Source organism: Corvus moneduloides, chromosome 1 (assembly GCF_009650955.1).
Source record: "Corvus moneduloides isolate bCorMon1 chromosome 1, bCorMon1.pri, whole genome shotgun sequence".
In the NCBI taxonomy this organism is placed as follows: Eukaryota; Metazoa; Chordata; class Aves; order Passeriformes; family Corvidae; genus Corvus; species Corvus moneduloides.
The window spans coordinates 145,174,236-145,195,797 of NC_045476.1; the positions used below are offsets into that span (position 1 = coordinate 145,174,236).

Sequence of the window (21,562 nt, forward strand, 5' to 3'; positions counted from 1 at the left end):
CTTATCTGAATTTTTTCCTTCACATTTTAGAAAATAGTGAATCTGCCACTCCAGCAATCCCACTGGGAGGAGGTGTTGAGAGGAGGTACTTACAGGCAGATCTGGGTTTTTTCATACAAGGTACTATGTTAGGTAGCTCATCAGAACCTGGGAAATCCCTGCAGCACAGGATTGTTATGATGAGGAGAAATGATGCATTAACTGGTTATGGGATGGATATAATTACCAATGTCCTGAAACACCGCTGTGAATGCTCATTAGTTTGCCTTTAGCAGGTTGACATGAATCACCTTCTAGTAGTTGCCTATAAACTTCCAAAACTATTGTTTTCTTGTATATTTAGCATCCTCATGTTTCAATAAATATCTTGAACTACCAACTTAAAGAACAGCATTTAAAATGTGTGTGAAGTCACTCCTGCTTTGATAATTGCACATTGTATTGAAAGGGACAGTTCAACTCAGGAAATGGGTCGATGTTTTGGAGGGAGCAAAACCCAAAGATACAATGTACCCCATTAAGCCAGGACTTGCTGCTTTGCTGTTGGAATCACCTATACCTTGCCTGTCCACTCTTAACAGAGTGCTTGGTTTGTATCAGTGTTTTCCATTGGAAATGACTCATGACCTGAAACAGATTTCTTTTCCCCCAGCTTTGTGACATTGTCTAAAGTACCACCCCAGCCACAGAAACAATGAGATAAGAGGGGCTCTGTCAGGAAAAGCGCTCACTGTTTCTGCTACTGTTACTGTCACCCAAGCAGACAGGCTGCAGATTTATCAGGAGTGAAGGCAGCTGCTAAAAGTCCACAAGGAATGAAGTGTCCTTGGCCTTAAACTGTTAGGACAGTTTACCCTTTGTGAGAGTATTTCCTGTTTAGTTTGCATCGTGCTTAATATCCGAGGCTAGGTGAGGTAACCTGTTTGGAAAGAAATATTATTAGCATAATCACTGTTTTATTAAAGCAATGCTGTGGAGGCACAGTGTTGTCATCTACAGACAAATGAAAGATGAGATCTTTCTTACATCAAAGAAATTAACATCTTCTTGTGTGTGGGTGCCACAACCCACACAGCTGTAATATTTTGAAGGACTAAAGTCTAAATAACATACCTTGTTCATGGAGGAACACGACACGGGTTCCAAGCACCCAGTAACGCAGTAAATACACAGCAATGCATCAACATTCTGGCTTTCTCGATATGATTCCATCTCCAGTCTTCATCGCTGTAGTGAGTCGAGGTGGGTGAGTTACAGTTTAAAGGCTTTACAGAAGAAAATGTGTTATAAACAAGGTATAAGCTGGCACAGCTCCATGAGACTGCAGAAGTATTCTGGAGGCACTAACTCATCAACAACTGGATTTTCTAAATAACTGAGAAATTACTGTAACATATCTTTGTGATCTTCCTCACGAGTTTATGTGTTCAATTACATGGTAGTCTTGACTTTGGAAAAACATTCTGTTCATAAACTCATACTGTAAACTAAAAAGTATAAATTATGCCAATAACAATGTTTTGTCTAGTTTTTTTCATTTCCAAAATGCATTTGAGAAAAAGACAAGAACTACATTTTTCAATTCTAAGTCTCAAAACAGGATTTATTGGTGCCATCTACTGGCTATTTAGTCCTTTTAAATTCCCACAAATTATGAATAATATGTTTTAAATGCAGAATAATAAAAACACTGTGAGCCTTATAACTGAAGCAGCCAACATCAAACTATGTAATTGGCAAATCTGTAACATTTAAATTACATTAAGTCAAACTCTGGTACAATGTTCCAACAGTGCAAGTCAATTATGAAGCTTCTAGATGTGCCAAGAGGAGAAAGCTCAAGCCAGCGTACAAGTACTCGTGTGCAGACTCCAAGCACTAACACCACACATCCTTCTTCTGTGCTAGAGGAAGGCTTTTTCCTGACAATTGCCAACCATTTGAGATCCCTCCTCCATAAAGCATGCGCATGTGGGGCACTAACATGTTCATGCAGCAGGTAAACACGGTCACCTTGCTGTTTGCCTTTGCTGGAGAGATGTCCCCACAAAAAATTTAATGGAGAAAATGGCACTTTAGCTCATAGCCCAGGCAAGTTGTGAATGTTTCTGCTGAGGGTGGGTTTAAGCAAGCTGGATGGAGCACGGGCATGGAAGGGATGGCACGCAGCCTGTTCCACCACATCCATTGAGTCTTGGGGTGATTTTATGATAATACTGTATTTCCCTATCCTCTGCTTTATGTCCAGGAATGGGTCCCATGCTTTAAATTGGGTCCAGGAGAGGGGGAAGAGAAGCCAGGCAAATTCTTCAGCACGGTTTTTGTTCAAGGACTCACACACACTCCCCCGCGTTCTCACCGCTGCAGAGCCGAGGGAGCACCTCCCTGCTTTTAGCCAGCCTGTTAGCTGAGGCAAGAAATTTTCCCATATCGGCATACCGAAATCCTCTGGTAACTTCTTCCTCTTCTTCTGGAACTGTTCAGCCTAGCTGTGATGCGAGAACCAGATCGTCGGACCCCGTGGACAGGCAGGGAGGCTGCAGGGACATCGCATCCCAGCCTCGGACCTCGGGAGGGGCCGAGCCAGCTACAGCAAAGAACTCTGAATCCAACAGCTTTCTCCGCATCGAGGAGGTTAATTCTCTAACACTACTCGTTTGTTTCCTGTGCCTTGCCGGTACTCTGCTTGTTAAATAAATAGTTTTTTTCACTTTCGTCCAAGAAATTCCTTCGGGAATTGGTGGGAAGGGAGTGCTGAAACCTGCCTTCAGGGGAGGAGATGTTCCTTCCAGAGCATTTCCCCCTAAACTTGTCTCAAACTGAGAGACATTGCAAAGATGGTGGGAGCAAGCAGAGCTTGGAAGGGACCTGCTGTGTGCCACTGCTGAATCCCCTTCTGCTAAATATGTTGAAAGACATCTGAGGATGACCTAGAACTTAAATAAGGCTTTAAATCACTTATACTCTTTGTAGTAAAAATTGCTAAACTAATTGTGGGAGGCAGTGCCAGGGAAAGATCAGCAAATCAATATTAACTGGAATGTTAACAATATCTCCAGCGCCAGATGAGAAAAGTATTTACAATTCTGAGTAGCTGCATCCCTAATCAGCAATGTATCGGAACACATGCTTAAAATACCTAATCATACTTGAAGGTGCTTTGCTAGATACCAGTGAGAGTGCTCACATTCCCCACTCTGGTTAGTCAAGACCTTAATAGAGCCAGAAACGAATATATTTAGATCATGGCTCTGAGAACCAACCTCTGGAATAACTTGCTTAGCAACTAGGTTCTGAGCAAAGAAAGTATATCAACAGTGTGATTGAAGGAAAGGTTCATGCTTCCTGTTCTCTGCCTTTTCCTGTCACCTAACAAAAACATGAGAGTCTGTAGGGATGGAAAATAATGTTACTTAGCCATATCTGTTTTTCAGAGTTTTATGTACAAAAATGGATTCTGATGGAACAAACTAATCCATCACCTTATATAAAGCCATATTTATACATTATGGTAATATTAGAGCTTACAGCTAAGGCTGCAAAACTATTCCCACTATCCTATTTTCAGATGCTTGCTACTTTGACAAATTTCTGTGGTTTGGTTGAAATTTCCCCACCTTGGATCTTTGGCTTTTCAGCAAAATTTCACATTAAGTTAAAATCATTAAAATAATGCAAGACATGCCGGTTTTCCCATATTAAAATTGTAAGAGAAGCTTGTCTGAGAATCTGTCAACCCTATATACTGGGAAGCAGAGACTTTTCCCTTGGTATAGATGGTCCTAGTTAGTTGTCCTGCCATTTCCATGAAATGCCTGTAGACTTAGTCAATGGATCTAGAATGGAAACAGAGTTCATTAGAAATCTGGTGGAGTGTGAATCTGCACTGAACACGTTTTGTCCCTGCAAGGTTTCAGTGTGTCTGATGGTGTTCCCAGAGCTGAGAACAACTCTGCAATTTCATCAAGGGCCGAGCAAGAGCTTCCCAAGAAAAACTCCTGCAGAAGTGGAGTGGGGAAACTGTCCCTTGCATGCTCCTGGGGCTCTCACTGCCAGACCCCTAGAGTATGTGACCTCTCAGAGCTCATGAAAAGAAAAATGTCATATTTCTAGGATGGGAAGAGCTACTGAGAGAGACTAGGACAGAAGCCAGCTGGAAGATGAGAAGTGGAGCAATGACAAAGGATAATATACATGGGTGTTATCATATAGTAAAGTACATTAACTTCCACAACCTGCAAATAACATTTAATTTAACATCATTTGCTTGTTTGTACAGCAAATTTAATTCCAGCTATCAAGTTACTCCATGTGCTCAAGTGGCAGAGCTATGTGGATATGCAGCAGATCCTCCTTATGATTCACAGAGGTGCTAAAATGGTTTGGTGTAAGAGAATCTGGAGGAGTTTTGTGTTTCTTTAGGGTGACCCAGGCAATGACACACAAAATATCTGTATAAATAGAGAGCTTCTAGATGCTTACTGTCTTCTGAATAACCATGTGCAGGTTCACACTCTCCACAATCCGTAGATGGATTATCTAGATAAATGTGCCAGACTGCACAGACTATCTAGGGGCTCATTAGAAGAGAGGCAGTGCTGCCTGTACATCATCAAACCATTCCTAAATCTAGTTTGCATGTCTCAGCATCTGGTGTTTCCTGTTCCAGTCCTGGAGCGTGGAGCAACTTGCATGGCTGAACAGCAGCCTGATGAGACCTTGGGTGGCTCCATGCTGAGAAATTTGGTCACCTCTGCTTAGTTACCTTCAGCATTTCTATAGTTAGGTCTCATTAGTTCAGGCCTGTGTTTGTGAACATGGCCAGTACTTGTCTGGTATGTGTGGTCTCAGCCAGCAGCAGGTGTGGGAGCGGTGGGAGGACAGTTCACACATGCTCGAGCCGAGTCTCTGGAAGACAGTGGTAGTCTGAGCACCAAAGTCACCACAATGCTCCTTCTTCGCTTGAACAGTCATTTCCCTTTTTTCTCACCACAATGTCTCTTTCCCCAGCAAATACTTCAGATTACTTCCCTTTCCTTCATTAAATTCAACTGCTAAACATCGACTTCTAATATCAATCTCTTCCTCCGCTGTAGCCTCATCTACTGCGTTGTCTGCACCCGTTGTCTCCTGAGGATTCGGGCCTTTTGCAGGACGGTGTGGCAGCCAGGGGGGCAGCCAGGGTGACAGCGAAGGTGGCAGCCAGGGGGGCAGCCAGGGTGACAGCGAAGGTGGCAGCGAAGGTGGCAGCCAGGGTGGCAGTGAAAGCGTCAGCGAAGGTACCGGCGAAGGTGTCAGCGCGGGGCCGGGCGCCCTCTGTGGCGGAGCCCTCCCGCCCGGCAGAGGCCGAGGTGCGCTTGGAAACAGTCCTCGAGACCGCTTCCAACAGCGGGACAGGTTCATGTTCCGACACTTGAATGTCTGTAAGCTGCCTTCAGAATTTATACAGTGCATTACAGAGATGTTTATGAAAACTCCAGTGCCGAGTCAGTTTGAAGGGATTTTCACGCCGTTTGTGTGTGTGCTACAGTCCCGGAGCCCTTCTCGGCCGGGGCCCACGGACAGCCCGGAGCCGCGGCGACACAGGCCGGGTCCCGGGTTCCCGCTCCCCGCTCCCCGCGGCCCCGGCAGTCCCGGCCGGGGCCCCGCCCGCCGGCACCGGCCCCCACCGGGGCGGGAAGGTGCGGCCGCCCCGCCCCGCCCGCCAGACGCCACATCCTGCAGGTGCCGCGGGGCGGCCATCGCGGAGGGGCCGCTGCCGGTGAGTGCAGCGGGCAGCGAGTCGGGCCCCGTCCAGTCTCGTCCCGGGGAGCAGCGACTCCAACTCGGAGCGTTGCTGCGGGTGGCCGCCGGGAGGCGGGTCCCGGTGAGGGGCTGGCGGGGGCGCGGCCCGGGCGTGGCGGGGATGCGGCGCCGGGGCCGCGCCCGGCGAGCCCCGGGTCCTGGGCGGACTGCACTGCCGGGCCCGCGGGCGCCGCTTCCCAGGGCGGGGCTGGGAACGGGGCGCTGGGAGCGGCGGTGGCTCCGGGGCCCGGGCGGGAGCGGGGGGCGAACGCGCCGCTCCCGGAGCGCGGCGGCGCCGAGCCGCGGCCCCGACAGGGTGTGTGGGGCCGGGGAGAGGCCGCGGGGCACCCGGCCCGGCCGGAGCTGCCCTCTTGCCTGCAGGCCGGGGCGCAGGCCGAACTTGGCCTTCGGACGGGTGGTCACCATCGGGTTGTTTCTGATATTCACTTCTCTGTCCCGTCTTCGCACGTACAGGCTCGAAGAAGAAGGGATTTAGTAAAATCGCTCTCAGCTAAAATAGGGCAATACCTAAAGCAGCTGTGACGAGTCTGATTGTGTGCCTTACTGCCTTGCGCTGGAGCCAGCAGAGGAAGATGCATGTTTTTATCCTTGTGCAACGCCGGTCTGTCTAACTACTGAACAGAGCGATGTGCTGAAGCTGGAGATCCTGACAAAATGGGAGCACTCATGTTCTCTACGACCTGCAGTTTACTTCTAGCTCTGGTGCAAGGACACAGCTTATTCACATGTGAGCCAATTACTATTTCCAGATGTTCAGGAATGCCTTACAATATGACTTTTTTCCCAAACATCATGGGACACTATGATCAGGACACGGCTGCTCGCAAAATGGACGTAAGTTCTCCCCCTCACCCCCCCCCCCCCCCCAATGATAGTATGTAACAAATTTGTCATTAAGAAATTATTTGGGATACCTGTTGCCCTGAATGACAACGCTGATAATGTTTAGTGAGTAGATGTTTCTTGAAACAGAGTGTTCTAGAGCTTCTTGGTTGCATAAACACTATGTAAGGGAGCTAGTGATTTCCTCCCTCCACCCTGCCTTGGATCCTGTATTAGAGTGGAAGAGGAATGGGTGTAGCACAGCAATGTGGCTATTCAGAGCATTTTGGCAGAGCTGATCACATATAGCTCAGGCACCTTACTGTTATACAGAGCAATTGTTGAAATTCTCAGGGGAAATGGTTTGTGCTATCCTGGCCTGCCTGAACTCAGTGCAAAAGTCATATTTAGAAGATGCTTTTTGCTCCTCTCTCAGCTTACATCTACTAAGGAGAAGCACCTGCAGTTATTCTTAGCCCTGTTCTCCATTGTGGATTTTCCATTCTGTTGTCTTCTGACCAGATGCTGAAACTTCTGACTGGAAGAGCAACTTTGCTCTTTTAAACTGAAAATAAGCACTTTTCTTACCTGAACTGACTGTAAGTGTGGCTCCCCTGAGAATATGCCATGTTGTGGAAAGGCTTTGCCCATAGCAATACCTGTAAAGGGCGAGAGCCTCTCTGGGTGAGAGGCTTGTAAAACAAGTTTTAAACCTGTTTTAATAATGGCTTTTCAGTGGTAAGAGGAGGGGGAAAATCTTAACACAGGTCTTGAAAAGCTCAGTGTCTTGTGCTATGCAGAGAGTGAAACAGAAGTGAGGTGAATATTAAGTTTCTATTTAAAAAAATTATATGTGGTGTTGGAGGTACTGCTACTAAAATCTTATTTGCATACTCTTTACTGAGCTTGGAGGAGGAGCTTGGTTCAGTTGCCAAAACATGTTTTTAGCGTTGCTTGGGATAATCACAATTCCCTGTTTGGCCACCAGTTGCCAGCCTGGAATGGCACAGGCTTTGGTCTCACATTGTTTTTGTCAGCCTGGTGTAGATGTATGGAAATTCTGGTATCAAATATTAAGCCATCTGTAAGCAAGCAACTGAATTCAGCTGCAGATCTCTGATAAATTGAGGGCTTTTAAGTTGGAAGGCAGGCTGTAGGCTTCAGTTGTGAACTGTGCAGTTCTTCTCTAGTTGTCATTTGTCAGGAATGCTTCCTGCAGTGTCTGCCACTTTATCTCCGCAGGTACGCTGCTGCTTCTTACTTGGTGTGTCTTAACTGCAGCCATTGAGCCAGTGCTTGTCAGTATTTGTGCCTTCCAGTCATGCTGCTGTTGGGGCACAGAGACCACAGAGCCAGTTTTATTAGGTTGCTATGTCTGACTTTTCTCAAATGTCAGTAACTTGTGCCTAGTGCATGTGTGGAGGGAGTTCCTTCTGGAAAGGATTCATGGCTTACCTTATATATAGCTATTTACCTTCTTGTATAGCTACTTCATTAGAAATTGTGTGGTAGTGAGAAGTTCCGTTGTTTTCTCTCTTTTTCTGTCCTGTCACTCTTATAATCTGACTACTACAGTGGTTGATCACGATTCAGCTAACTGGCTGGGTGGCTGTGGGGAACAACAGTGTCTATTAGGATTTGGTTTCCCTACCCTCTTTGATTGGCTTCCTAGTCTCCTGTCATTCCCACTGCCTGGCCTCTAATTTGGTATTCCTTACTACTATGGTGCTGTGCAGACATTTCTGAACTGCCTCTTATGTGGTTGTCTGCCTGCCTTTATTTGTGGTCCAGCAGTGATGATGGATTGCTTGGTCGAAGTGAATTTTTAGGGCAGATGCTTTACAGGTGAAAAGGAGTTTGCTCCCGTTCTGTATGAAGCTAGTGTTGAATCCACTGGTAGCAGTTAGATTTGGAATTAGTATGGTAAAAACTTATGGTGGTTCATTGCTGGGCCTTCCTTCTGCGAGGGACCAGTGTGTACCAATGTCACTTACACATTTTAATGTCATTCTGCATGTCATTCAGTAATGGCGCCAGTTTGTCCATAGTTGGTTGTAACAGAGAACCTTCGCAGGATTGTTAAAGGGTTCTGCTTTTCAGGGAACTTGGTGTTGCAGCAGGGGAGGAGGAGTCACTGGCTTCTGGAATAGTGTTTTCATTTCATTTTGCAGCCATAAACAGGCAGCGGGTTGGGAGGTGGAGGAGACTTCTGTTGTTTTAAAAGCTTGAATTTTTCTGTATTTTTCAGTCGAAACTTCATTCATACCAAAGAAAGAATTTTAATAGCATGTTTGCATTCCATAGAAGTGCTTTCTTTTGATCCTCAGTAGGAGTGCTTAAAGGCTTTCTTTTTTAATTCTATCTTGCTCTTCCTCCTCCCCTCCCCCTGCCTGTTCCCAAGATTGGGCATGAGATTTACATCTTTGCATGTAAGGTCTCACTGGGTTTTGAGGTTGAGGCCTGCAGTATTTTGCTCCCTGTATCATAGTTGACTTTGAGTAAGATGCTTAATCATGCAATCCTAAGGCACAAGGTAGAGACATCTTGAAGAAATCAAAAATATTTTGTGCAGAGAGAGCCTTAATGTTAGTCCAGTTTTATGTTTCTGTCCCCTCTAAAAACTTTTGGAAAGTGTTTACTCTCCAAAAGGACCAAGATTTGTCAAGAGGATAAGTCTCACCTCAAGGTGAAGCTCACTCTCCAAAACAGTGGTAACTCACAGTGTCCTACACTGAAGGCTCTACAGGTGTGTTCTGCTGCAAGGGAGTGTTGTGTAGCCAGAAGAGCTGTGCTTTCCATCTGCTGGTGCACGAAGTCTTCTGTACAGTTCCTCTGATTTCTGGGAATGTGTTAAATTGGTATTTCTGGATGGTGTCTTCATAGTAATCCTCCAGGAGAGGATGATGTGGAGCTACTGTCTCAGATAATGGTTGTCTTCTGGGAAAGCAGCTGATACATGGTCTTACAATTCTGCCTCATGTATCAGCTGTTCATAATGATGTGCTATAAACCAGAACACTGAAGCACTGGAGCAGGAAAATTACTAACTCAGTCCTAGGGCCTCTGTTATGGATGTTCTGGCTGGTGAGGATAGTCCCTCTGGGATCTTGTTTTCTGCAGTAAAAAATACATAATTTCCAGTTGTTCCCTCCATTCACATATTTATTTATTTAGTTTAATTCTGAGCTTTCAACTTGGCAGACTGAGTTTTGACTTCTTGAGTTTTACTTTATGTTTGGATTAGTTTTCTTTACACAACAAATGGTGATTTTAGGGAAGTAAAACCTCATGGTTTTGTGGTGTGAAGTTTTGTGCATGTTTGCTAAACAGCTGCATGACTGTGGAATCTGATTAGTTGCAGATGCCTACCATCTCTGTATCTCAAAGCAGTTTAACAGTAACACTGCTCTTGTTACTACTGGTTCAGGTTGGGAGATGGAAGATCTAGGGTTTGTCTGATGAAGAAAATCAGTGGACATAGCAGAAGATCTGGTTCATTACAGTTGTACTTAAGTATGTGTAACTCCCCCTCGTGGTCATCCACAAAAACAAGTCACTTCTAATTCCAGAGTAATTCCTACTTTAACTACCCTGGAATAGGTTGTTAACTGAAGGCATTATTCCAGCAAGGCAGAGAGTTAACTGTGCTGTAACTTACATTCATATCTCTTAATCTGTTCTGCTGCAGTTCTGGAATGTGTCCACAGGAAACAAGCCCTTAAGAGTTCCTGATGTGGGCAAGATCCACAGGTCTGTAGAAGTACAAAGGGAAAAGGCTTGCCAGTGAGTTTTTAGAGCAGACTATAGAAAACACTGGAAAATGTTGCACAGAGAACAAAAAAGTACCTCAGAGAGACTGAAAAAATGATTCAGTAGTGATTTTTCCATTCACTTCTGAGTTCATGGCCATGTGCCAGAGTATGTGTGTGCGTGTCTGTGGAGAGTTAAGTGCAGCTGGCTGCAGCAGACAGAAATTGTGAGAGAACTGGGGTCACTTTAGACAAAGCCATTTAGAGGGGGTTAAAATGTACCTGTAAAAGTTTTAACACTGAAGTTGCATGAGTTAAAATTTGTAAGGTAATGGCATAATTTGCTTCCACTAAGTACACATTTACAGTTAATTCAATATAACAGTACTTAAAAAAACCTGTAAACCTGGTGTCTGCAAGCTTAAATTGGAGAAGCTGTCTGCCATTGTAGGTTGGGAGTTTTGGGAAGATAAGTGCTCTTTTGTGAAAAGGTTATTACTAGGATATCCTGCAAAGTAGCACAGGTGTGAGTTTCCTTAATCTCTGGAGACAGCCATCTTTGCTTCTCGCTTGTACTCCACATGAGCAGTGCTTGGTGTAATATATGAACCACTAGTACTTAAAAGCATAAATCTCAGCATCTCTTAGGAAAACAGCCAATATTCTCAATCTACTTGGAGTTACATTTTGTCCCTGGTGCTGCCGTAGACCCTAAAGTGGAGAATGTGTGCAGAGGTGTGGACGTTGGCCCAACGGAACGAGCACAAAGGACTCTTTAATTCATATTTAGTTTGTAACATTTTTGTTGCCTCTTTACCACGGTACTAAGGAGCAGGGAAGGCTTTTGTAAAAAGTGGTAAATGTAGAACATCATGTGTTACTGTGTACAAACTAAGGTAATTTTACTAGCTTCTCAGCATGTAGTGTTGGTCACAAAAGACTGTGGTGATGAAACAGTTGAATTGATGCTTGTTAAATAGAAGTTGGCAGATACCAAAGTATTTTTTTTGGATACTTCATATGGCTCTAAGGAAATACAAGGCAGTATAACTGACTTCTCTGCTGGTTATGTCTCTAGAAATAGTTGGACGTGAGTAATTCAATTTTGAGCATCACCATGGAACTTGCAGAAAAGCATTGACTAAGGGGTCGAAAACATGAGTTATCTGTTTAATTTTGTAAAATACCATAGAAATTTTGGGTGTATGTTCATTTTTCTGCTCTCTTGCTCTCAGGTATTCCAAAGAAACATACATCATCTTTAGTTCTTAGATTGGTGCTTATAGCAACATTCATAAACCATATTTGCTGATTCCTATGGGTACAGTAAACTACAGCCACTAAAAGAGTGTTTGTTACCTGTAGTACTGAGGTCCTTCAAGTGTGATTGGCTTGTGCAGATTGACTGAAAGCAGACAGGCGAATGTGTGTAATCCTGTTACCCTGGATTTAAGCATATCAGTCATCCACAAAATCTGCTGTATGGCTGCTGGTGTGGGGTCAGTAGCTCTGACCGAGGAAGCTGTGACCGGTCTGGAGAGATGGTCCCGAGAGAGATCGTCTTCCCGGGGCCCGGTGTCTTCCCTCAGCTGCTGGCTGGAGGGCCCGTGCAGAGGCTGTCAGCTCTTTAGTGATTGTCAGCTCGTGATTTCAGCTCAGCTCTGCAGGGCAGCCTCCAAGCCAGACCAGGGAGAGAGAGACGAGAGGCTCGTGTGTAGCTGTTCCACACGAGGCAGCTTTATTAGTCCGCACTCGACGAAGGGAGGCTAGGGATGAGCACACTCTCCCCCTCGCAGGGGCAGGGGGCTGGCTTTATAGGGATGCAGGGGGTGGGTATCAGAGGGTAAGGGCCAATGGGCTACAAAGGATCTGCATAGGGTCTCCCAGAGGATTCTGGGTTTGTCTTCTTCTCTCCTTAACTGCAAAGTAGCTGCCTTTCCAGGGGAGTTCTGCTGGGAGGTTAAGCACTCTCCTTATCTCAGCAGACCTCCCTCCAGGGCGGGGGCTGGGTATACCTCACAGTGCTGCTGCTTTCTCTGAACAGCAGTACTTGTCCACTTGATAACATGAATAGCACTGCCTTGCTCTTTGTTCTGCAAGGATGCTATTTAGAATGCATGGGAGTCCAAAGTAATGCATGCCTGACAAAGAGATGATAGCTGGGGTTCTTGGAGATGGTGTTGACAGTGTGATTCCAAGAGCCTCCTCTTTATCCATGTTCAGAGGCTATGTCTACACTAGCAAATAATTTGGTGTTACAAGAGTGGATGACAAGGTGAAGTCAGCACACTTCTTACCTGTCTGCTGCCTGAGATGGAGGAGTTTTACTCTGGGCTATATTTTGGCTAGTCTCACTGTGCATGAGGCCTGAAGCTGACCTAAGGAAGGCGGTCTTGCAGATCTTTCTCAACAGCAGACTTCTGAGAAATACTGTGATATCTTGTTGTTTGTCTCCTGCAGATGTCTGTCCATTCTGCAGTGCCCTGGTTAATGTTCAAGTGTAGCTGCAAGCTTAGTCTCGCTGTGCAGCCTTGCCTCTGATTCCTTCTTCTCCACACTCAAATCTGAAATGTGGTTATTGGCTAAACTAAGGCAGTGACGGACTTAGTCCTATGGCTGTAGCCTACTCCAAGAGGACACCTGTGGATGAATGGAACAGCTTCCCTGAAACTATTTATATAGAGAAGGAAAACAGGAACAGAGCTACTGAGTTTGGAACTACTTTGCCTTCATTGATGGGAGGAAGTTAGGGCTTGGGAGCTGAGCTGTCTGCTGAGAACACACCGTTCTTGGAGTTGGGGAAAGCAAGCAGTGGGTACAAAGCTTTGAGACACAGGTGCAATTTCCATATTGTCTTAGTGTTTTTGTGGAAGTGACTGTTGCCCAGTGGAACTTTGTGAACTTTACCTGGTCATTAGCAAAACCTAGCATTAGATTAGGTAGGACAGGTCTGCTGAGGGTGATGTGGTGACCACAGTTTTGTAGGACAGGTCTGCTGAGGGTGATGTGATGACCACGATTTTGAAGGTCATCTTCACATATCTTTCTCTGAATAGTAAGAAAGTGGACAAAATTGTATACTGTTGTGTGCTGGTGGCCCTCTGCTGTCCTTGAGTTGTCAGACTGTGTGGGGTCAAAACTGAGTAACAGCTCACACCCAGTGCATTGGCCCACAGCAGCTCTGGCAACAGCGACTGGATTGTCTTGAAGGCTTTGGTGAACTAAGGTACATTGGTGGACATCTTTGCAAGGCTCATGATGTTTATGTCATCTCTACAAATCTAGCCTAAGAATGGCAGAGGATCCTGATGTCTTTCTGAAGAGAGCTTTGTGGTGTTTAGGTGTGAGATGCTCTTTGTCTGCAGTGCTGCATGGGTCAGGAGGCTGGATGGAGCTCGAGCCTTTGTTGCCTGCTGGTGAATGTGGGATGCAGGTTTAGTTTTCCATTTGCAGGATGGATGTTCAGGGTGACAACTTGGCTACAAAATGTTACCTATGCCTTCATTGATAAAGACCACAAAAAGCAAATGGTTCAGAAAAGAACCACATGGGATGAAGAATGTGGTCAAATGTCCATGATTTCTTTTCTAGTTTGACAGTGCAATGATTAAATCTGACGATTTCTAAAACTACTATTGTGTCATCTCTTTAGTTCTCTATTGCATTCCAGAGTAGGGGGCGGGAGTATCTGCACCACAAAACTTGCTGCCTTTTTTTGTCTCTCAGTGTTGACTGCTGATTCACCAACCTTTAGGGGCAAACACGGTTCCTTTGTCACGTGGTTGCCTTTTTGGGTCTTCTTCGTGTATTTGTGTGCATCTGTGATTGTTGTAACACATTGGTAATTTGCCTGCCAGAGGAAAAGATGCATATGTCTCCCCTCTTCTTCTGAACTATGTAGTGTAGATGAGTGGAGACTTAGTTGAGTTCTGCTTAGCTATTGGAAGGAGAAGTGTGCAGGGGTTGTGTAAGAGCTGTGTAAGTAGGTACTGTAGATGGGGGGAGAGAGGCCTGGATGATCAGTCTTTGTAGGACAGTAAGGATGACCTCTTACCAAAGATACCTCTCCTCTAGACAAGAGCTTCCTGGGAGAAAAAAAAAAAAAAATCCATCTTTCCTGTACTTAAACTTCAGGTAGATCAAGTTATTTCAGAGAATAACCACATCCTTCCAAGTTTGGCTCATGCTGTATTCCCCAGTTTGGCTCATGCTGCATAACCAGATTTCTTTAGTCTCAGTAGCTACTGCCACAAAGCACTTAGTGGCCGAACTTTCCACACAGTTGTCCTGCATACAAAAATTAAAAGCAGTTTTTTGGAGAGGGACTGTACCCATCCAGCCTCATGGTGACCTAGCAATACCTGTTTACTAGGACGTTGTGTCCCAGCTGCATATTGTTTCACACGAGCTAACGCTCTTGCAAGGAAGGTACAAGGTGCACCATTCTAAGAATCCAGTTGGGTGGGGGATCTCTCTGGGGATTATACCTAGAGCTACAAACAGAACATTAAATGCCGAAGGTTAACATGGCCCACAAATCATAATGTGACAGAGAGGAAGAAAGGTGGCTTTGTGTTTTTAGAACAGGAGAGATAGGGAGGATAATGAGGGGAAAGTCACCAAAACGAGCACTGTGGGCTAACAATAAGGAAACAGTGTCTAATGCAGGCATTCAAAACTGGGTGTCTCAAAGTATGACCAGCTGGAAATAGTGAAAGCAGGAGGCAGAGGTAATGATTGCAGATGCTGAGGTAGGTGACAGCAGCTTCATGGGCTTCAGCTTGGTCAGATGACTTGTGCATGCCTGCCTGACATCTCCTACATCGTAACAAAGTTCGGGGTTTTTGAGACTACTAAAGTTTTCATTTAAGACTGCTTAAAAATGCATGAAGTAGGCAAGAAAGAAATGGTGCAGGGTTGCTACTCTGGTGGCTTGGGCGGTGCTGTTGTGCTCCACACTCACAGACAGAGGGGGAAGCACGAATCTGGATGACTTTTGGAACCAGGGCAGTAATGACTTCTCTTGGAATTTCCTTGAAATGGGGAGCTTTTTAAAAGATAACAGACGGTCTATCAACATTATTACAGGTAATCCTTTACATTGAATTCTGCACAAAAAGTTTAGCAATAAATCCAGTTACTCCTGTAATACATGGCAAATACATGGAGAATTTAAAATTTGAATTCTTATGCTACCACAGTCCAGATGTAATGAAGCTCTGTCTAGACTTCTGATGTTTGAGAGCCTGCAATATACTTTCCTTCAGTTAACTTGTATTTGTCTGTCCTTTAAGCTCTGTATAGTTTACACAAAACCTAAACCAGATACAATGTATAATTGAAAACCTTCGTATAACTAGATCAGTTCTGTAATGCTTGGGAAAAAGCTCTCATGTTTGTTAAGAACTGAAAATTGCAGAGGCTGGAATATCTGTAATTTAGGTCAAGCTGTAATTTAGGGTAAAACAAAAAATGCAGAGAACTTTGGTAATAAGCTGTTTTGAAAAGTATTGGAAATACTTGTACTTTCATTTGCTTCAGATAGTGAGATGTAATATTCCTGTTTATATTGTTTATAACCTTTGACATAGTTAAAAAATATAGGGACATATGTATTTTTATTTTGCATGTGAAAATACTTAAAGGGAAAATATGGAATTAAGTTGTTTTACTACAGAAAGAAATTCTTATGCTAGATTCCTGTATGGGCCATTCACTTGAGTTGGACTTAATCCTAGTGAATCCCTTCCAACTCAGAATATTTTGTAGCTCTGTATAGTTAATGCAAAACAATTCAGAGTGTATAAAAGTAAAAAAGCAGGATAGCCTGCTTTATCTTTCTGTGTCTGTGCCCATTTATACTGCCAATAGCAATGTTAGTGCCCAGGTGTGGTGCTGGAGTAGTTTTTTGGAGTTCGTTTTATTATTTTTTTTTTTTTAAGTGCATGAGTGCCTTGCTGTCCTGTTGACCTTTGAAAACATTTCCCCATGTGCCTTATCCTTACCCTGGCAGGATTTTTGATTAATATTCCCATAACCTTTGAATAGCTAATATGAAAGTTCAGGCCATTATACGTGTACATATATATACGCATATATATATATGTGGACACATATATGTGTGTGTATATATATATATATGTGTGTATGTATATTGCATGTGTTGGGGTGAATGACAGTGAAGAATTTGCAGATAGATTCGTTCTTGTTGCAGATATATTGAACATTTAGCTTAGCTGCTGAGTGCTTTGGCTCCCTGAGCAGTTGCACAGCCCGGGATCTGAACTCTTGCCTGGATAGTTCAGCTGATGGGTGACGAAGCTCAGTCCCGCCGAGCCTGCCCCGACGGGCACCTGGCTGCCTGCCGGCCAGTCCCTGGGAGCTTTACAGTGCAGGGGTTTTTAGGATCAGCTGCCGTCCTTTGCCCTCTGAACTCCGATGTTCAGGCGCTGACCGGTAGGCAGCGCCTGGCCCGGACGGCTGTGGGAAGAGCAGAGCACTGCTGGGAGCAGTCCAGCTTATCAGCCGCTGCACGCTGGGCTGTCCCCACGCTTTGTTTGCAGCCCTGTGACAGTCTAGGTGCATGTGTTGCCTTTGCTGTTCGGTTGAAGGACAAAAATAAGCTTTTATCTTTGCAAACATCTTTCACAGCAGAGCAGCATCATTTGTCTCACTGGCTTGTTTACTACCCTTTTCTTTTCTCTACACCACCGCCACCCTCTACCAGCTCTTTGAACTCCAGATTTTCCTGGAGTAGGGAACTTCAACTATTGTCTTTTCAACTTGGCAACCTACTTTGTAATCTGACAAAATAGTTCATTCTTATCTATGTAAATGTTAAATGGATTACATTTTTAAATGTTTGAAAAGCTTTTAGATTAAACACAACTTCATATACTTTTAGTCTATTGTGGAAGCTGCAGAAAGTAATGCTGCTTTTTAAAAAGCAGCTTATTAAAACAGAAATCAAATTCATGTGTGTTTGATGGTTTTCTTTTACGTCTGTTAAATCAGGATGCACAAAAAATGCATAATGAGCTTACAAGTATTCATATTTCTAATATATATATCTTATATACATTTATAGCTAAAATATTTTGTTCCTATTGATGACTTTCAGTCCTGAAAAACTTTTGTTGTTTTACCCATGTAATTTTAACTGACTTGAGAAAATACAGATTACAACTGATACTTCCTGCTGGCAGCAGTAGCTGATTATTACCCACAACTCAGGTAGGGACATGGAGTATATGGGCCCTCGAATGAGTTCATACCATGTTCCTTGGTAGTTTAAAGGATGGTTGGCATTGCACTAACATTTTTGAGCATTCCCATGTTCCTGTTTTGCAGTTCTGCTGTTAAGTAGCAGCTTTTAGCAGGCACGTAGCAACATGACACTGACACTTAAACTGCCTAGGCCTCCTGCAAAATCCTTACATGCCAGATTAAGTGTATTTAACTTGCCTTTGATCTAAATTCATCAATGTAACTTCCAGTGGGAAGAACCTAGTCTTTTCTCAACCTTTCTTTGAATCTATTGAACTTGAAAATTTCATCCTTAATTCAGTTTCATGTGTTGGGACATTTATTTATCATGACTTAGTTAATTGTGCATGAATTAGAAGTCAGAGATTCTTGGCAGCTGCTTCGCTATGGCCATCGGCAAATTGCCACCCTTGCCAGCCCATTTAGGAATTGCATGAAGGCATTAACCTCTCTGGGTGTGATGCTAATCTTGTTTGCATCCAGGCCAGAATAACTCTATTGTAACAGTAGTGTAGGATTAAATCAACCGTGCCATACTTGCTCCGCTGTTTTTAATTGAAACAGATTGTCATTGTAAAAGTGGCTAAAGATACTGTGAAGATTGTTAGCAAAACTCTATGAGTGTGAAGGGTAATTACTGTCTCTTCTTCTGAGATCATTTATGTGCACTGTGATTGACAGTGGCTGTATTTCCTGGCTATCACATCTGAAAACTTATATATTTATAAATATATTTGGTTTAGGGTTTGAAGCTGTACTTAATTCTGTAGTGACTGGATAGTAGGTGTGTTTGTATGGTACTTTAAATTATTAATAATTAATTTTTAATTATTAATCATTAAGGTGCCCTGTGAGAAGCAAGGGAGTTGGCAATCCTTCTGGGTCCCTTCCAACTTGAGATATTCCATGACTCTAATTATTCATTATTTAGGTAGGTGTTATTTCCTGAAAAGCAGGTAACATTTTTACATGAATTGCAATGTGTATCTTTGATATAGTAGGTAGGAATCTGAGGTGCACAGTGTAGTATAATTGTAGAAATACAGACTTAAGCCTGCCTTTGCTTCAGTGACTGAAATACAGTTATGTAAGCAACAAAGTTGAAATGTTATTGCTTTAAGTCACAAGATCTGTATCAAAGGGGTGACATGGCTTAACACTGAGACAGTTGGTGTCTGTCATTGTTTAACTTAGTTAACCTCAGTGTTAACTAGATTAATGAAGCTAAATGTTTTAACATGGTAGGTAGAACTCAGTGGTTAGGAGAACAGGTTGTTGCTGTCTTAGATATGTGACTCCAGTGGCTGAACAAAAGCTCGAATCCTCTGTGTATCTCAGCAATTCAAGGTATTTCCTGTCTCTTACAATAAAGGTTTGCCATAGATGATTGTAACAGAGACCTTGATAATTCAATCCACAGTTTTCTATATTATCTAGGTATCTCTGTGACATTAACTAGCAGGGTACAGGAGACTATTTCCACTTACTTGTTTTGGCATATGCTGGTAGTTATCATACATCAGAACCCCAGAGACTGATCATCTCTGGTAATGCTTTTCTCTAGGATCAGACTGAGATGAGGTACAACAGAGTGTTTGGAACGTCTGCATGGAATAATGAACTTGATTCTTTTGTGTCTTGGAGTTGTAAGCCTGCTGAGCACAAAACAGAGAAGCATGCTGAGCACAGGATTCACAAATACTTCTAGGTTGCAATTTACTTGGCAAAGCACATTTAAGAATTTAGACATTTATTTCTGTGTTTTGCACCATTTGTTTTCTCTTGTCTCAGTTGTGTTACTGTTTGTAGAACCACACCATAACTGGATTTCTGAGGTAGCTTGGCTTTGCCGCTGGAGAAAATATAACATAGACACACCTCATAAGGAATCTAGGACTTAGTAAGGTGTTCATGTTTTGTTAGTGGAAAGTTTTCATCCCACTGCAGTCCTCAGTTCTTCACTGATACTGCTTGAGGCAGTGCCCCTCTTGCTGTTACAGACTGCATCATCTTTCACTCTACAGTTGCTATTAGTTTGTTGGTTTGTTTTTTTTTATTTGTGGTGTTGTTTTTTTAAGATTGTCACTGTATTCTTGCTTGCCTTATATTTACTGAGTTTTGCTTCCTGTTGTCAAGAAGATAAGAATTTATATTTCAGGATTTATATTGGCTGTGTGAGGCTCTATTTCTGTTTTTTGAAGAGTCTGGTTCCATTCTAACATTTTTAACATTCTTGTCACTCAGTGTGCAGATTTTCATCTCTTCTTCATATGACAGGACAGTGGTTGCTAATGCTTGAAATGCCAAGTGCCTTAGTTTCCTGGAAGAGCAAATTTTGTGAGTTTGTGCCACATGCAGACCCTGAACTTCCTGAAGAGAGGAGGATAATGGTATAAGATTCTGAGTTTAATCCCTGACTTGGATGCTTAGGACACCAACATGTGCATGCATGCAGCTTACCCAGCTAACCACTTGGGTAAAAAGTGGTTCGTGGCTGGGACATCCATGGTTCACATGAAGTGCCCTTGAAGCCACTGGATCTTAACTGTCAGTGAGCTTGTGATCTTGACTTTACTTTTTGCTTCCAGACTGTGCAGCTGGAGGAGCAAATACTTTGGTTTTGGTAAGATTTTGCTTTTATGGTCCATCAGGAAATGCAGACATACTATTTTCTATGAGGAAACTTTTCCATTTTGGCTAGCTGGAAATGAAGCCCACATTTAAAAATACCTCATTGTTAGCAGAGTTCCAGGCACAATTCACTAACACTTCTGCTGTTCTTAAATGGTAAAAGTAGGCAGTTGCTGAAATAAATCTGTGTTTTACAAATCCCATTTGTGTGTGCTTGAGGCAAAGTTTTACATTGTGTAGAGTTTTTTTGGTTGAGAAAACTCATTGGCTGCAAAATCTATTAGAGTTTTTCGAGGGACTCCATACTTTTGTTGAAAGGGATAATTCAGATGGTATATTATATATTACTTCAGTTTTCAAAAACTTGGTCACAGCCTATGTTTTTTTAAGACTCTGCTGGTAACCCATTGGAGACTTTGTTTTCCAATGCCTGCCTAAATAAGAAGAAGAAAAGTAGAAATAAATAAATAAATAAATGTTTTTTCCCAATAAGAGATATTAAATCCTGAGCTGATAGTTTCATGCTATACCAAATAATTTACTAGAGTGGTTGCCCTTAGTTACTTGTACTGAAACCTCTGATACCCAACTAATTCATAAATGCACCTAGAAGAAGGGTGCATACTAAATTTGCTGAGAAAACAAAATGGGTTGAAAGAATTGCAGAAAGATCTTGTGCTAGAAGCAACTAGACAATAAAATGGTAGCTGGGATTTAGGGTAGGGAAATGCAGAGTAATAAATGTGGGGGAAAATAACTCCCAGAGTAATAAATATGGGGGGAAAATAATACCCACTATCCATACAAGTGGGTGGGCACAATATTTTATCAGTTACTGTCACTCAGTCTTTGTTGTCACTGGAAATGTGATGTCAGTGTTCAAATGTAGTCAAGGCAAATAGAAGGCAAAGTATGTTATGAAAGGAACAGAAATCAAAATTTAAAGCATTACCATACTAATATATAAATATATAAATGATAATAGGAGGACAAAATGACATGGAAAAAGTGTAGTGCGATCTGTTAGCTGTTTGTCAAAACACACATTAGGCTGCAAAACCAGAAGTTACAATAAACAGATAAAATGCAGTATTTTCTCAGCAATGCCGGCTTAAATTATGCAGGATAACTCACTGCTGTAGTATTTTACAAAGGGTTTAAGTTAAGTGATTGAAAAAGGGATAAGATGCGTTTCAGGAAGAAAGGTTTGTCACTGTCTTTTCAACACAGTGGTTGTGTTACAGCGTGCAGCTTGTTTCGTAAACCCTTGATTGTAGGAAATTGGGGGG

The 21,562-nt window shown here is 43.2% G+C and overlaps 1 protein-coding gene across 1 annotated transcript in view; it reads left to right on the forward strand.

Annotated features, from left to right (window-relative positions):
* Positions 1 to 5,674: 5,674 nt before the first annotated feature.
* The window catches only part of FZD6 (frizzled class receptor 6), a 29,477-nt gene continuing 13,589 nt past the window's right edge, over positions 5,675 to 21,562 (forward strand). The window contains exons 1-2 of the mRNA XM_032130741.1: positions 5,675 to 5,761; positions 6,259 to 6,639. Coding sequence (XP_031986632.1) covers positions 6,460 to 6,639 — 180 coding nt within the window. The 5' untranslated portion in view covers positions 5,675 to 5,761; positions 6,259 to 6,459. The remainder of the gene's footprint in view (positions 5,762 to 6,258; positions 6,640 to 21,562) is intronic.